At 35.7% G+C, this 18,677-nt stretch overlaps 1 protein-coding gene across 1 annotated transcript in view; it reads left to right on the forward strand.

The window, feature by feature from the left end:
• Rit2 (Ras like without CAAX 2) overlaps window positions 1–14,882 on the forward strand; it is a 335,542-nt gene extending 320,660 nt beyond the window's left edge. Inside the window, exon 5 of the mRNA XM_027935729.2 lies at window positions 14,655–14,882. Within this exon, the coding sequence (XP_027791530.1) occupies window positions 14,655–14,882 (228 nt within the window). The remainder of the gene's footprint in view (window positions 1–14,654) is intronic.
• Window positions 14,883–18,677: the final 3,795 nt, after the last annotated feature.

An 18,677-nucleotide genomic window follows, 5' to 3' on the forward strand; every position in this document is an offset into this window, starting at 1 on the left:
GCATTCTGAGCATCAGATACAGAAAGTAATGGCAAAATTAATGGATGTCCCCCCATTGAGAAGAAAATATAGGCTCAAGAAAGCTGACTGAAAAGGCTAGACTGAATGCCTCTAAATATTAAGGCAATAATGACTTTTCAAGATATCTAGATAAATGGACTTTCAAATTTCTTAAATCAGCTAGCAAGTAAACACTATAAACTAAATAAAACTGCATCACAAATTAGTTTAGTAAGTAAGCTTTTGTTTTAATTATTTATGCTAATACTTCATAGCTTTCTCAGAGATTGTACATCCTTAGTGAAATAAGAAGGTTAGTAGGAAATCTTTACAACAATCCTTTATTGAAATCTGTAGAGGAAAGGATAATGCTAGTGATGTTGTGAGCTTTTTTGTGAATTCAACAAATATTTGCCAAATCTTTGCTAAGGTTAAATTCTTGGAGTAAACAAAAAATGAACATGATAATTTCTACCTTAAAGAAATACCTTTTAAGGAGTAAAAGGAAACATCTAACTGATAAAGCGCCTGGAAAGATACATGGGAAGAGGTGAAAATGCTTCACTTCAAAGACAATAGAGATGTGACTTACAAGGGGTGAGATATATTTCTGGCAGATGGATCTAGGAATAGGTCGTGCTACATTTTGGAATGTGCATGTACTTTTAAGTAGTCAGGGTGTGAAGAGGATTGGGTGTAGGTGGCATCTGGGTGAACGTTGGTTCTATTCCATAAGGGCATAAGATGACTGGTTCAAGACCAGGAAATAGCAGACATTGAGACAGAATAAGAAAAGCATGTTCGAGAAATCACTGAATGTTGGAGACAGAAGTCACCCCACAGACCTGTGATCACAGAAAAGACTTGTGATTTTAACAAAATGCTTTTCAGTCGTACTCAATATAATATACTCTAAGGAGAAGTCAAGAATTGTGAGGATAGGTATGGTAATGGATTCAACTCTACCTGAATATCTGATGAGAAAAAGTTTCCTACCTCATCCTCTGGTGGTCATAAAGCCATATCAGGTTGCAGGACATGTGTCAGAGAAGTCAGCCACATCTTTTAAATGAATAAACAAAAAGTTCCAAATAATATAGATTGACTGTGTAATGAGCAAAAAGACATTAGGGTTATCAAATAGGTCTTTTATTAATCTCAAAATGGGAATATGGAGTATAAGGATAAGTAAATCAATTAATGTCACTCAGTTAATAAACAACAGATCTGGGAATAGGACCCGGGCCATTTGATTTCAAATCCCATTTTCTTAAATTGAGTACTTTTCTCTTTGTATCTCAGTGAGACCTGCTGTTTAACTAACACAGACAATGTCCTCAGCTACCTCCGCAGAGGACAGAGCACAGATAATGTCAGTGAACTGACAAGTCATTGCAGTGATAGTGTTGTTTGCCAGGTGCTCTGACACGACCAGAATCTGGAAGTGAAAACAGGTGTCACTGACGTGGAGATGCAGTCTCAGGCTGCTGCTTCTTAACAGACTTGTCAAGATTGTCTGCCGTTGCTGGCACGCTGTGCACCCAGCCATTGAGGCAGGTCATTCCGTCCACCCAGGGATTGATCGGGCAACTGGGCTTAGGAAGCAACAAATGCAAGGAGTTTCTAAGGCCACAGAGGGGATTCATATAAGAGTTAACAGCTGTCATCTGTGCAGCCACTTGAATCTACACATAATATCTTCCACATCCAAAGGGTTGGAGACTTGTGGATGCATTTTATTATAAAATATTAAAGAATATAAATTTAAAAAATACAAACTTGAATTTCACAAAGTAAAAACTCAAGCTCCAGAAGTGCAGGGTCCTCAACTGCTCTCTGACTAAGCAGGGTAAAAGGCATCTTACTCCTGCTATCCCCAACCAAGGCAAGCTTGATTGCCCCCGGCATTGTCTCTTCTGAACATTTTTTTTCCATTTTTCTCTTTATCAAAATGCACTTGTCCCCTGCACCATGACTTTAGCACCATTTTATTTGTGTTCTTGGTGAAAAGGAAGATAAAACTGCAAAAAGAAAAACCTGAATGTCAGTGCCAACTCTTATATATTAGCTTGGAATTTAGATATCCCCAAACTGTTCATGTACTTCCTATAAGACAGACTTTGGAGTGCATGATACCCAGGAATAATCTCTAAAATTTAAATTATCTTTGAAGTATAAGAAAATTTGACAGAAATGGGCATTTTACATAAGAATGTACAATAAATATATAGTTGTAGAAACAAGATAGTCATTGAGAGAGATGATGTGTAGGGTCACAGTTGATGACTTGGTAAATCAGGATGGTCCTAAAGCTATCACAATTACAATCCTGAATTACTTTTTTATTTAGCACTGCATGTGAATTCTCCAGAGGAACAAAACCAATGTGTGTATGTGTATACCTATGTTTTTATATATACATATATGAAAAAATTATATATAAAGAGAGAGATATATAAAGAGAGAGGTTGACTCACATTTTTATAAAGACTGAAAAGTCCTACAATCTAACATCTGAAAGCTGGAAGCCAGGAAAACCAGAGGCATAGTCCCAGTCCAAACCCAAAGGCTTTAAAATTAAGGAAACTGACGGTGTAGATTGTGGTTATAGTCCAAAGCTTGAAAAAAAGAGGAGCCAATGTCTGAAGGCAGGAGAAGGTACATAATCCCAGCTCAATCTGAGGGAAAATTCATTCTTCCTCTGCCTTTCCTTCACACCTTCAATAGATTGGATGATGCTCACACACACTGATGAGGCAATCTTTTCCAAAGAAACAGACAAATATAACTTTATTTATAACAATAGCCATAAGAATAACATCCTTTTTAATATAATGTAATACCCACCACATGCTCAATAATGAGGGATCACAGAAATAAACTGGAGAGCAAAAGAGCTGCCTTCATTCTGTGGAATTCTTCCTCTGCTTAGTGGGAAGGATAGATTTAAGAGGAATGACTTTAAAGGTGAGAAAAATATTCCAGGGTATAAGTTAACAAGAGCTTAAATGAAGTCAGTGATCATAGATGGAGAGAGAAGATGGAAGAATAAAATAATAGAGGGATACACATGGAACAACTTGATTCACAATAAGATTTAGACATGTGGAAGAAAGAGGAATGTAGGATGGTCTCAAAAGATCTCACCTGTACTACTTCCAAAAGAACTTTTCACCGGGAAGCTATGCATATGATTCTGGACTGCAACTGAAAGTGGAGATTTGAAGACATTGATTGGTCTGAGACTTGTGAGCACTCTGATGATGACTAAGTCTATGAAAATGGCTAGAAGTAGCAAAGGAGGAAATGGCAAATGAGCACAGAAATAATGAAAGTCAATGAAAGAATCCACGGGCACATAATTCTGAGTGAGTGAAGAGTTGTAAATCTGAATTTCTAGACTGGATACAGGTCACCAATCCAAAGGAGAAGAATTTTTTTAAAAGGGAGTCACCAATTTGCAAATGGTTAAAGATCACTGAAAACAGTTCTTGGGATTGGCAGCAAGAATAATATTTATGCCTTTGCATAACATGTTAGGAGAATGAGGTGGGGACAGAATTCAGATTGTGGATATTAATGTGCAAATCAGAAGTGATTGAGAGAAACCAGCACATAAATGTACAAGGACTTTTTTTAAATTGTGCAACCTTCTCCCAATCACTTTTGTGTCTCAACTCCATCCTTTGTCTTTTTTCACCTTGTACAAATATTTTTCTCAAATAATTTATATTTGAGTGGAAATGGAGTGACAGAAATAAGAAAGTAACTAAAATTAGACTCTTAAAAAAATCACACTTTTTTTTTTTCTGAGACAAAGGGGACTATTTGAGAAGAAGGCTGAAAATATAGAACAAAGGAAAGGCAACTAATAGTGCAGGATTGATATAGATCTAAAAGGGACCTCAGAGCCCTCCAGATATACAGGTATTAGACTTCACAGAAATCAGCAACTTCTCATTTTCTGAGGTTGGGAAGTATAAGATAAGATGTCTAATGATTCAGATGAATTTCTAGGTACTATCCAAGATGGCAAAGTCATTCTTTTTGATGCTTTTATTTTCTCTCTGAGGTGAAGTAAGAGGGCAAGGCCATCTGCTAAAAATGAGGATAAGGTCAGAGATCTGAGACAAGAAGTGCAGATTTTGAAGAAGTAAATGAGGAATCAGAAATGGCTCTTGCTAATAATAAGTAAAATGATTGACAAGAGCATTGATGGCTCTGCTAAGATTGAAAACTTAATTTATGGTGGTGCCAATAAGCACAGGCACTTATATTTTCCAAAATATTCCCAGGTGTGTATATGAGGTCAGAAAATAAAGAATATGGCTTATTTTTGCAGATTCCAAGTTTAGAAGTCATATCAAACTCATCCTAAATTCATACATCTTTTTATGAAATTTCTTTTACAAATGCAATCCAATTTGATACAAAGTTTGATAGTGAGCTCAGAGGAGCCCTGATAACTGTGTGAAGTCTTAGACTTTCATTTGATCCTCATCAGAATCATCTGCCACTGAGATCCCCAGACCTGATTCAAGCAAGCATTGTAACCCTGCTTTGCTTTTTCTTCTTCTTTCTCTCTTTAGAGATTCTGTGGGACATACATTCATAGTGAAAGCATATGTAATCATGCATTTATGATGTTTGAAATTGGTTGCAGGAACATTTTAATGGAAAAAACTTAAAACCTTCATCAATTCATATGAAATTCCAGCTAATGAGTTCTCTAGTTAATTCATGGAGAATTTCAACCATAGTAATTGTTTGGTTCCTCCTTGGCATTGCAATGAAGACATGGGGACAGATATTTTTTGAATTGGTTCATGGACAAAGCATTTGTGTATTATGGAGAATGTGATGTCCTTTAACATCATGGTATTCTGCAGGGATTCAGATATTATACAGTTATACAATTTATTATTTAATTATAATTATTATATGTATTAAAATATGATACTTATATTAAATTGTTATGTGCATTACAAATATAATTTTCCTCTTTCTATTTTTGCCTAATATGAATTTATTAAAGCAATAAATTATCTATTAAAATACTTTTGATATTTAAAGAATAAAATTATTGGCCACTTTTAAGCTTAGCTATTCATAATAACTAATTCCCTGAATGTTCAAAGAACCACTGATTTAATGTAAATCGAAAACATACTTTTATTTGTTAGGGCAAATATGTAAAGATATCCTTAGGCATGCACATATATATATGTATATTTTACCCACACATATTCCTGCATATATATATATATATATTACACATACTGCCTAAGTCTATTGATTTATAATTTTAACAAGATATTTTAAAAGTAAAGTCCTTAGGAGAAAATTCAAAGAAGAAGCCAGACATAGCTGTTAGCAAAATATTTAGCATTAACCTTCTCTTTTTTTCCCTTCATAGCAACTACTGGCTACCATGGCAACACTTCCCCCAGCACACCACAGTTTCTAGGATGAAAAGCACAAGGCCTTGGAGACTTCAAATGTCTCTTGCACAAAGCAGTCTAAACCCTTTACCCTAGAGCTATTATCATCCTGTGCCTCAATGACTGGCTACACCATTTAATTTATTATGTCCTGCTTTTCTCTCTCCACTCAATCAATATTACTCCAGAACACCGGGAGAGAGAAAACCTCTTACATTTCCTTGCACAAAGTAGGCTCTCAAAAATAGTTTTTGTTTTGTTTTAATTACTCAGTTGCATTCCAAACAAATTTCAGATAGTTCTAAGTAAATTAGGCAGTTAAGCGCATTAATTCCCTCTGATTGTGCTCTCATTCATTCACTCCCTTGTGCTCTGGTCTAAACCACATTAACTACTGTTGATTCCAGAAAAGCACCATTTAGGCCTTTGTTAGTGCCTTTCCCTGGCTCCTCTCCCCCCCACCAGCCTCTGTAATTACTACTTGTCACTCAGGTTAAGTCCATTCAGATTAAGGCTCCCTTCTTTAGATAGGGTAGGGTGACTTCAACCAGAGTGTCCTGTGCTAGCCACTATGACTGATCTGAAATTTCCTTTTAATTTTTTTAATTGACTTAATTTCCCCAATTGACAACAAGCTCCTCTATTTATTGTAATCCCAGCTGTATTCCCATGGCCCTGGGTTTCAGTGGTGTTATTCTACAAACTTGGGTGCCTACTAAGTGCTAGTCAATATGATAAGGACTAGGTACAATGGTGAATGAAAAAAGTTTTCTGTAATAAATAAGTTTAATCTTAACTGTAGGGAAACTAAATAAACATAGAGACATTAATAAAATGATCTCCAAGAATATTTCACTGTCCAAAAAGAAATAAGGCAGTGTAGTGAAATGGCATTACTAGGATGTTAAAAGTGCTTTGGAGAGGACAATTATGCAAAGCACCTCAGGTGAGGTATCACTTAAACTGGGGCACGAAGAAAACAACCACGAGGAGAACTGGGGAAGCACATCTCAGACAAGAAACAGTCCATGTAGATTACAGGCAGGAAGATTGCCCGGGCATATGTGCAAGTATATATGGTAGATGTAAAGAATGGAAAACAGAGTGCACAAGGTGGTATGAGGAAATAGAGACTACATCGGGTAACATTTTTATATCATGGTGAGAAACAGCAAATTTTTAAATGGGGTCCAAATGTGATTCAAAGCAGTTGAAAATTTCCTCTGAACTTCTTTGGAAACATCAGAAAAATAAAGGTGTCATTTATTGCATATACACAATATGGCAGGAGCCACGATAATTTCTTTTCATAAAATATATCATTGAATCTTATTATCAATTCTATAATATAGGATTTCATTGATGAGTAAATTGAAGCACAGAAAGTTTAAGCAACTCTTTAAAAGCCCATGGGTAGGAAATGTATCACCAGAATACAAATCCTGAGAATCTGATTCCAGAAGCTAAACTTTTAGTCAGTGTGGTAAGAGTTTGTTGAGTATCTTGCTAAAGCCCACACTATAGTAAAAATAAATTTGGAAATAATATCTTGGCCTCTAGAATTGCAGTTTGATGGACTCATTATAATGGACTCTGTGGTCATCAGTGACTGCTTATGGGCTGCCATTATCACCATCATCAAGAGTAAATATTTAATGAGCATCTGCCACCTGCAATGTTTATGGCTGAGCACAATGAGGATTACAAGAAGAACAAAATATGGTTTCTGTTCAGCTGTATTGCACTTTGGCTGATGAGATAAAACAACTATAGTTTTTCCTTTGTCTCTATGGGGTCTGCAACACAGGATGCAAACAACTTTGGATAAAAAATATTCAGGAAAAAAAATTGCATTTGTGCTGAACATGCACAGACATTTTTTCTTATAACTACCCCTTAAGTGATAGATGCATCATAATAACTGGTCACATATCATTTATTATATTAGATGTTATAAGTAATCTAGAGGCAATTAAAGTGTAGCAGAGGACATGCATAGGTTTTATGAGTATACTACGCCACTTTAAATAAGGGACTTGAGCATCCAGTGTAAGACCTAGAAACTCCCATTAGGAATAATAAATTGAACAGCAAACTGAGACCAACAAGATCACTGCAGTTCGGCTGGGTCTATGGAGATGTGAGCAGATCTGGAAAAGGTAAAAAAAAGAGAAAAAGAGAAAGTTTATAGAAGAGAAAAAGCAACATGCAAAGGTATGAAAATGGAAAGATTCCTGCAGAGGAGCTGTGTTAGTCAGATTTGTGTTGCTGTAACCAAAATATCCATCAAAACCACCTTACAGGGAGGAAAGTGTATTGGGGGCTCATGGTTTCAGAGTTCTCAGCCCAGACGTGCCAACTCCATAATTCTGGGCCCAAGATGAGGCAATACATCATGGAGGAAGGGCTCAGCAGAGGAAAGCTGCTTAGCTCATGGCCTAGTCTGAAAACAGAGAAAGTGGGGAGGGAAGGCAGAAAGGCACACTCCCAGTTACCCACTTCCTCTAGCCGCATGGTACCTTCCTAGAGTTACCAACTCAAGGAGTTCGAAATATGGTGGACTGATTAGGCTAGACTTCTCACAATGTAATGATTTCATCTCTGAATATTCCTATATTAACACAGGAACTTTTGATGGATACCTCATATCCATACCATAAGAAGAGCTGTGATCACTAAAGTGTGAAAGGTACTCCATGGTCCAAAGAGCCACAGACAAATATGCCATGAGACATGGTACACTCCTGCTTTCATTTCTCCCTGATCCTTACCCTTCCCATTCTACAGACTCAGGCTGGAATCTGGAATCTTGATCCTAAATCAGAGTGCTTTTCCTTCTCCTTACCACGGAGAAAGATAGGGAGTTGTTTAACCTCCTTTGTCAGAACAAGGAAAGGAAGCTCCAAAAAGTTAGGAGGACCTACTAAAGAGGGTGACACCTCTTCTCCAGTTGAGCATCTGCTTTGGTTGCAGATTTGTTTACCCATCTAGAAAAGAAAATTGGAGTAAACAAATACAGTGGGATGAACATCCACACACCCACTCTCTGATCCATTGAGAATTAGTTTCCCATGGGCTGAGCGCATCTGAAGGTAGGGCATCTTGCTAGTGAGTTTGAGATAACATCTGACCACTTACTTTGAATGGCAATGTCTGTCTCAGATGAAATATGTAAATAAATCAGGTTAAATAGATCAAAAGCACTTTCATTGGAACAGGTCAAGGAAACCATCAAAACTACGTTAAAACTGACCCAAATCAAATAGTATCTAAAAGTGAAAATTGAAAAAAAAAATATATAAGTTTTGGGATGCTTTCCCTTCAATTTAACAAATTGGATGTTTTGGTCCCAAATAAGTCAGGAAAGTATGGTTCCTGCTATCTTGATGATGTGTGTTATATAATGAATATGAATTGCTTCATAGGCAAGAATAGAGCTCAACACAGATGATGACATATTTTTAAAATGTAGAACAAATCCCAATGAGTTCTCTCTGTGCCCCCAACATTTTAACAATGCCCAGTAGAGTTATCCATAAAGAGATTTTGCTGGTACAGCTTCTGCTGGAAGAGCAAGACCCACTCTTTTTTCACTCGAGGTTAGCAATTCTAGCAGAGTGGTATCAGAGTTTTCTTGTGTGCTATTAAGAATTACAAAGTTTACTAGGCAACCACTATTTCTCTGACTACCTTTACAATAATTTAGTTTAATTTATTTTATTTTACTTTTATAGAAGACGAAAACATGTAAAGAGATATGAAACTCCCGAAGTCAGCAAATGGTTGGGACTGGAACTCTAATTGGACATGTGCTTGCGGCTGGGCCTGCTCTAGAAGAGGCTGTGCTTGCCTTGGGCCCCTGCAGGCACATCAGCCCCCGGTGCAGCTGTGGCTGTGTGCTAATGCCTCCTCCAGCAGATGGGTAATGGCATTTCAGGGAGTACCTGGCCTATTACACGGTGATCTTCCTTGGTGAAAAAGGTCATATATATTAAAAAGATGGCCCCCCTGGGTTATTGAAATTTTCTATTACTTGTATGAAACATTTTTCTTGATTCTCTCTTCTTCTGCCATTGCCTTGTTGGTCCTCCAGGTGGCACATTGAATCACAAACTTCCCTTCTTTGCAACTGAGGGGCACAGTAGTAATAGGGTATCTTCGACAATTGCTCCCCTCCCCTAAAGCAGTCTTCCTACAACATGTGTTTCCCCTCCTATATTTCTGTACTTATTGAAAATTTAATTTTTATATAAATGTTATATAAAATATTGCGTGCCACTTATCTACTATTTAACAGCATATTAAAACTTCATACTGGCATCATTCTTAATAAACATGGAATGCTAGTGAGAGGAACAAGAAAGGTCCCAGCAGAAACAGGAAGAAGGACTGGAGACAATAATTGATGGAAAAGAAGACAACTGGACAGACTTTCTCCTTAATTGGATGGGTGACCTTGAACCATTTCTTAACCACTGCTTAACCTTTCTGGTCTGAAACTCCTGATTCAGAAAATAAGAAAATGTAATTCCCCTTAACACTCCGCTTCGTCCTTAGCAGTTAAACATATCCTGTGAATACATATTGGTGATTTAAAATATTTAATTTTATTTAAAATTTGGATAGACAAGATATTAGAAGAATATGTTAATTACCTTAGTTTTTTTTTTTTAATTCTAATAGGAAAGCTGTTACTTATGATCACACACTCTGGTTCTAAACTAGTCAAAACACTATTTGTGGATGATTAGATTCCTAAAAAGTATTTCCTATGATACTGTTGCAATAACTGACTGTATTTACTAACCATAAAACACAGAGATCCTTAAAAAATAATGGTTGTTAAGACTTATTTTTCCTAACATTTTTTTTCACTATAATGAATGTAGAAAATAATGCTGAGTTAGTCTCAATTATATAACATGGAATTTATGTCTGACAATAAATCTAAAAATATTTGCAACTATAGATTTTACATATTGAGAGGGTTCTTACTAAGTAATGAGTGATCACAGATTTAAATATACTTCAACTTGCTAAAATTATGTGGTTATATCATGTATTAAAGGTACTGTTTTGCTGTGTATATTTCCAGTAAGTATTTGGGCACAGAGTTTGCTTCCTGATTTTATTTTAGGTTGAGTTTGATTGTTACATCAAAATTCTAAATGAAGTTTGATTTCTATGATAATTTATGATGCTTATATTTATATAATTTGGAAATGTTTTATAAAATATGAGATTATATATGAAGAGATGTATATACAAATACAAATTTACAATGCAAACATATGTGTAATACATACATATAAGCATAAACATAAGTATTTTCAAACGTGTTAAAAAAAAAGTATAGACCTTAAAGACTTAACTCCAACCTTTCTACTTCTGTTCTCTCCTCTCAAAAATTACCTTCCTAAGGGGCTGGGGTTGTGGGTCAGGAGTAGAGTACTTGCCTTGCACATGTGAGGCACTGGGTTCGATTCTCAGCACCACATATAAATAAACAAAAGTATTTTTAAAAATTACCTTCCTGTGCTGTTCAAAAATAATCCAAAGTGATAATTGAATGTCAGAGCACTCTTGAGGACAACTTCACTCCTCCAGTAATTTGAAATGCCACCCCCAAAATACATCAAACCCCCATATATATGCTAATCTTTCTAGTATTAGGCTATTTTTCTAACCCTTAACTTAGAAAAAAATAGCTGCCTGAATCTGGCTGGATTCTCTGTTGAAGTTCATACCTTAATCATCAAATCTGAGTCTTCATACTTTTCTAAAACATGCATGTAATGCTACAACCATCTAAATAAAGCTTTAGGTAATCCTGCAAGTTTCGATATTTACACTTTTGTTTTCCTTTCATTATTCATTTCCCACTATTTTCTAATTTTCATATAATTTCTTTGTTGACTATTTAGAAATATATTTTTCCCAAATTCTTGGGGATTTCTATTTATCTTTTTTTTATTAATTTCTACTTTAATCTGATATGGGAATATGAGGTACTAATTATTCTTTTCAGTGTTTTGAGGCTTGGTTTAGCAGGAAATAAATTTCTTGAAGATAATGTAACTTTTTTATTAATTGGGCATAGCATCTTAAGTATGTAAATTAAGTCATATCCATTATTTCCTTCTAATCTCATTTTCTTATTGAATTTTTGCCTCTATGCTTTCAATTGCTAAATGAGACTTGTTAAAAATATTCACTATATTGGGCTGGGGATGTGGCTCAAATGGTAGCACGCTCGCCTGGCATGCATGGGGCCGGGGTTCGATCTTCAGCACCACATACAAACAAAGATGTTGTGTCCACTGAAAAGTAAAAAATAAATATTAAAATTCTCTCTCTCTCTCTCTCTCTAAAAAAAAAAATATATATATATATATTTACTATAGGGCTGGGGTTGTGGTTCAGCGGTATAGCGCTCATCTAGCACGTATGAGGCGCTGGGTTCGATCCTCAGCATCACATAAAAAATAAATAAAATAAAGGCAGTGTGTCCAACTACAACTAAGAAATAAAAATAAAAAAGATAAACCTTTAAAAATTTACTATAATTTTGAATTTTAGAGATATCAATTCTTTTTTGATATAAACTGAGGCTACAATTTTTAGTTCATACAAATATTTAATATCTTCCTGATTGGTATTTTTACAATTATAAAATATTTTCCTTTAACTCTAGTAATGCTCGTTTTTTACTTTGATATTTTTGCCACTGCATTAAATTTCTCTTTGTATATGTTTCCACTCAGATTTCATTGTTTCTAGATTAGATTCTTACAGGTAAGATGTTGCAACTATAAGTGATTTTTTTTTTCAAAAATTAGAACTATCACTGTTTTTTTGTTTTTTGTTTTTTAATTGAAGAATGCACTCTACTTATATATACTTGATTGTGCTAGAGTTTTCTACTCTGGCCATTCTTCAGTGTAAGCCTATTATACAATCAGCCTCACTGGCTTTTGGTTTTTCTGTGTCTTTTGAACACTAGGACATGGATAAAATTATGTCAGCCTCTTTAGCATGTCTTCCCTTTATCATGGATAAACCATATGCCAAATAATAGTTGTTCTTTTAGCCTGAGTCTCAGAAAAATAATTAGGAGACTAGAACCCAGTCAATAGCCTGAAGCTGGGTTACCACAGTCCACTTCCAGCTGCTAAGAAACAGTGTGATCAAAGAACAAATTTTTTCACATCCCAGAGATATTGAGGCTCTTTTACTATACAACTATACAATTAATCTGATGAAAGCTGATTAATAAAAAAAGTTTCCAGAAATGTAGCATTTCTATAGATATGTAGCATTTCTACAGATATGTAAAATTATGTCAGTGACTTCTAGATAGGGAAAATGCTTACAGGTGACTAAAAAATAAATAGTAACCCATGGTATGCAGTGTCAAAACAGTATGGATATCACTTGTGATAACTTGAAAATCAGACTAGTGACTTAGTGCATTTATAATTTGCTTAATTATTAGCAAAATAAAATGCTAATAGCTTTAGTTGATTGTTTTCAGCTACATTTCCTAAGTTCTTACATGATAGAAATGATCTCCAAAAAGGATTGATGTGTTTGCCATCAGGAATGAAAGGAGGGAGGAAAAAATCCAGACATTCTGGGTCTTGAGGTTAAAACATGGCAATTACTTTTCTCCATTTTATAGCCCTTGATGAAGCCAATCTACTACAGACTCAAGGGAAAGATGTATCTTTGGAATCAAACAGACTTGGTAGATTTTTACACTTAAACTCAGCCACGTACTAGCCATATGGTGTGATGTATCGGCTAAGAAGGCTGGTTTCTGCTCTGATTAAAAACAATTACAAAATGTCAGTTGCTTAGAAGAACAAAAATTTTTTTTTCAGAGTTATGCCACATCTCCAACACGGGAGGGCTGGGAGCTGTATTCACTGTAGTCCTATCCCAGTACTCAGAGTCCCAGATGGACAATCTGAGAGCGCTTTATAGGAGCACTAAATTTTGAGTAAGAAAGTTAATCGCAGCTAGAGTAACAAAACCTTGTGTGCAAGTATATGTGCATAATTTACATTAATATCTTAGTTAAGACTTACTAAACCTTGAGTAGTCTTACTGATTATTCTTTTGGTCCCTGTAAAACCTCCATTGGTCACTTAAGCACCAGAAGCTTTGGTAGATATTACAGGACTGATAAATGAAGCCAACTGCCTGATTTCAGTCCTGTATATTCTCTAGAAGATACAGTACAATAACATCAACCACAGCAGGCGTAAGTGCCACAAAGGACTCGTGAAGCTTAGAGCCTTCTAAAGCACTCAATTAGATACAGTCTTATTTATTATACATTTGTGGTGTTTATCTTCTTGTTTTCTTTTTCCCCTCCACCCCTACTCCACCCCCATCAAACTCAGAGCCTCTGCATGCTGGAGAAATATCTTACCACTATACCCTAGCCCTGCCTGTTCTCTTTGTCAGCAAATAATTTCTTTAAGTCTCACGACAACTTTACTCTGTCACTTAGTCTTAAATGAAAGCTATGGACTATAATAACAACTAACATTTTTGAAGTAAATCTACACCCAGCACATCCATGTCCCTCTTACAGATTATCTCATTTAATCCCAAAAAGGTTTTTTTTGTTATTTTTTTTTTTTAGTTTGGTGCTATTATTTTTATGTTCTAGATGAGAAAATCAAAAACAAAGCATTAAGAAATTTACCCAAGTTTGCAAAACTAATAGATATTTGGGTTGGGATTTGCAATTAAATAGATTGACTATAAACCCTTGGTTTGGTTCATTATGCTGTTGCTTTCTTTTGAAGTTTGGAGAGCTTAATTCTAGTTCTATTTTTTTTTTAATATTTACTTTTTAGTTGTAGTTGGACACAATACTTAATTTTTATTTATTATGTGGTGCTGAGGATCAAACCCAGGACCTCTCACATGCTAGGCAAGCACTCTACCACTGAACCACAACCCCAGCTCCAATTTTAGTTATATTCTTAAACAATTTTAATCTGTTTTTTTTTTTCAGGAATTCTGGTTTTCTATTTGTCCTTCAAGTTCAAAAATTTTAAGATTCTTCCTCAAAACAAATTCTCATCTTTTGCTTTATTCTTTTTTTTTCAATAAAACAGGCCCATAGGCCCTAATAGAGAACATAGTTTTGATCTTAGAGCCTTTCCCTATTTTTAATATTATTTGTTTTTCTCCTAGGTCTCTGCAGAAGAAGGCTTGAGTCTTGCCAGAGAATATAACTGTGCTTTTTTTGAGACCTCTGCAGCCCTTAGATTCTGTATTGATGATGCCTTTCATGGCTTAGTAAGAGAAATTCGCAAGAAGGAGTCCATGCCATCATCCATGGAAAAGAAACTGAAGAGAAAAGGCAGCCTCTGGAAGAAGCTGAAAGTCTCCCTGAAGAAAAAGAGAGAAGCCATAGCATGATCTCCTTGCTGTTGAGTCCCTCTCTGTCTCTCTGAATTTTATCAGTCGGACAATTCTGCTTCTCTATTCTCTTTTCCTCTTTCTTTATATATCTGCCTTTAGGTAGAAGTTAGATCTGCATAACTGTACCTCTTGAGATAGTTTTGTTTTGCCTTTAACAGTTGGATGGATTTTGTCAATCAGCCGGATATGCTTTTAGTTTTTACAATATATTACTAAATAAAATTGACATTCCAATTGCCTCATTTCCCTTTAAAGAGTCTAGCTTCATTTGGTATGCTGTCTGGTTATAAGGAAATATGCAAAATTGCAAGCAGAATGATAAAAGGCTCAAGGGATCTGCCTTTGCCTGATAACACTGGTTGTTTGCATTTCAGGAATCTCTGTAAATAATGAAGCAGCTTGGGAAATAATTTCAGAATAGGAATCTGCATCCTGGTCTTTCCTTAAGTGTAAAAGTCACCATACTACTTCTTGAATGCTTCAGAAATGAATGTCAGAGAAATTATTTATAATGGGAACTGGTATGGGTCATTAAAAAGCCAAAATGAAAGATACCCTTATTTACAGTGTTCTGCCCCCTTTTCACTTGTGTGAAAGTATCACAGTGAAGCCACAGGGCTGTGGCAAAAGAATATTGTCTATGTAATGAGAAAAGACTAGCGATTGTGAATTTGGTGATTCATATACTTATAAAAGGATCTTGTGCTCCCTCTCAGGAAGTAATCTCTTAGAACTCCTTCATTTGCATATACATATATGTAGGTGATGAGTTTTGATAACCCAACTGACTCAACCTTGTCATATTGCTAAAATCTTTTCTCTCCTTTTACATGAAATGTGATGAGACGCCACCAGTTAGATGCTTTGTACTTGTTTTTGTTACAATGGGTCATCATGTAAAATGAAGTCATCTGTCTTTCATTTTTTTCCCATTGTGTGAATTGGCTTATTTAAATTCAAAGTAAGAAACTACTAAAAGGGATAGCTTTGAATGTTTAATAGAGAAGCATTTAGGAAAACTCTAAGTTAAGCATGAATTCAACAAAACATTGTTCACGGGTTGAGGGGACAGTTTTAGCATAAATTAGGTTATAAAGGGAAGAGGACAATGGTGTCCTTCAGTATTTCATCACTGATTCTTCCTTTTTTCCACAATGTCTCTGGCATTTGGTAAACTTTGAGAGTATAGAAATGAATTACTCAGACTTAGGCCCTGAATTCTTTATCTGTGAGATTCTGTCCACATGCATTACTTTACATGTAATATAGATACAAATAAAAGGGAATTTATAGATTATCAGTTCTTACCTGTTGATCAAGATCAGTCTTTCAGAATATTACACTTGTGGGTTCTTTTACAGACTGGAGCCAGGGCCCTTTCTCAAACCCACCTAGAGCCCTCTGTTCTTACTCCTAGGCCTTCCCACCAAGGAAGCTAGAAGGTACTTATCTTTGGTTAGTAATTTCTACTATTCTGTCCCTTAGGCTTTACTGAAACCAAGTCTTTTATGCACTGATGCATGGACTTATGGAAGTTTTCTCCATCCTGAATTTCCCCTAAAACTAAATGCATAATACTTCTCCATTGTAACTCGTGTTCACAATTAAGATGAAAAGCCAAAATAAAATAAAATAAAGTTGATATAAAATCACAAGATTTTTTAAAAATTAAATTTATTTTAAATTGACACATTAAAAATTATACATATACATGGGTTCATGTGATACAAGATAATCTTAAGCGTTCAAACTGATTTTTGACTTCTTCCTTTGTTTTGGAATGTTCAATTCTTTGCACTTGTCCCTTTAAATTAGCTCATTCACCTTCAGTAGGTTCTTTGCTTCTTACAGTCCCTGACCCTGGAATCCTTCCAAGCCCGAGAATGTTGCACTCCAACAGTTACTCCCTGTTTGCCAGAAGAAGAAATTCAGAAAACAGTAATTGGCACTAATTTTTCTGTGTTCAATCTGCATTTTTGTAAACTTGATGATTCCCCTACTCATAAATGACATTGTTTGGTGCGTTTTCTAACACAGCCGAGTCTTTGTAAATTTTAATTTTTTTTATCTTTAATTGATAATTCCTCTGCCTTTGGCCTTAAAGTTTTGTATCTCATTTTACTCTTATTCCATCTCTTTCATTATAATGCTAAAATAAATAATTTCTATAACTTAAAATCATTTAATAGTTATTAATAATTTATGGTAAATAATTCTTGCAACTTAAAAATTCTCTTTGAGTTTTGACTTGGGGAGCAGTTGCCACATCCAACCACTTTATGGTATTTCAGGAAGGGAGTCTGCAGATCATCACCTTCAGATTGGAAGTATCTGAGATAGTTATCCCCAATAGAGTCAAAGACAAATTTCAAGCATTATTTTCAACTTATCTTTCTTATAAAAGACTGGACTAGAAGGAAATATTCCATAAAAACCCTATATATTTTTGCCCAAGGAATATTTAGTTGCCCCCTTTGATATAAGACCAAAATGTCAGGATCTTGTCTCTGATCATGTTCTTGAAAATTTCTATCCAGACCTAGGACATCTAAGTGATTCCAAAAGCTCAGAAATTATAATGTACATTATGCCTATATTGTCCAGTGAATATCAAGATTTTTAGCCAATATGCATAGATATCCAGAGTAGATGAATGTCTAGTCACCCAACACAAGTTATCAAATTGTGAATAAGTGCCTAATAGGTAACAAACCTTCTGTAGTTACTACAAGAGTGTATGTGTAAGTGTGAGATTATCCCATGGGATGGTACTAAGCAATCCTGAATATGATTTATTGCTTCCTCAAATGGACCCTCCACCTATTTTAAAGTAATTTCCATTAACTTATCCTATAGTTGGCCATGATAAAATAATTTGTCAGACCAGACACAAACGGAAGTCTAAAATATCACATTTTATGTTCAATAGGCATTACCTCAGCCTAGGAACTTCTATAGTGCCGCAGTCTGGCTGGGCACACAATCACGAGCCACCACACAGCTTGTAGATTCACACAGCAACTCTTTATTCCCGAACTCACACCAGCCGTCTACAATCACGTTCTGGGGAAATCCACATTCTCTGCCCAAATCCACCTCCACTGGGCTTCTATCTCCCAAAAATATACTGTCTGAATCCCGTGAGAACTCAAGGGGAACTCAGGCAGCAGGATACGCCCTATTCCCAGCAGGAATAATCTTAAACCTTAAACACCCTAAACCCGATTATCCTAAACCGGGAACACCCTAATCCGCCCTGGTCCTTGAGCAAGGTCACCTACATTCAATGTCACTGCAACATGGGGTACGCTGGCAAGGAAATTGTCATACCTACTTGGCTAATGGCTCCCAGCACTATATAAAATACTTGTAGGGATAAATCCTGGGCAGTTGGAATAAGCATCATACATATTGTGCTCAGATGTTCAAGCAAAAGATAACTACTTCATTTCTCTATAGTTCATTTTTCCTCATGAGCCTTAGACTAATGGATAGCTGGGAGGGGGCCTACTAAATTTTAGTTTATTCTAGTAATTTAGTGCTAATCTGAGGCAGTAATTTAAGAACCCTCCTAAACTATACAATCTGTACTTGGTGTGCATATGTCAAAATTTTATCATTCAAAACGATGTGCCCCATGTACTCTCTGATTCAAAATTATCTCTGGGTTACAAGGTAAGGTGTAGCCCAGGTGATTTCAGGGCAGTTGTTTCTTCCTTTCATCTTCTAAGCCCTGCATTATACTCTGTTTCTTGTCTGATCTGTTAAACCAAGAGGCTGGCCTGATTCTGT

This window comes from Marmota flaviventris, chromosome 16 (genome assembly GCF_047511675.1).
Source record: "Marmota flaviventris isolate mMarFla1 chromosome 16, mMarFla1.hap1, whole genome shotgun sequence".
NCBI lineage: Eukaryota > Metazoa > Chordata > Mammalia > Rodentia > Sciuridae > Marmota > Marmota flaviventris.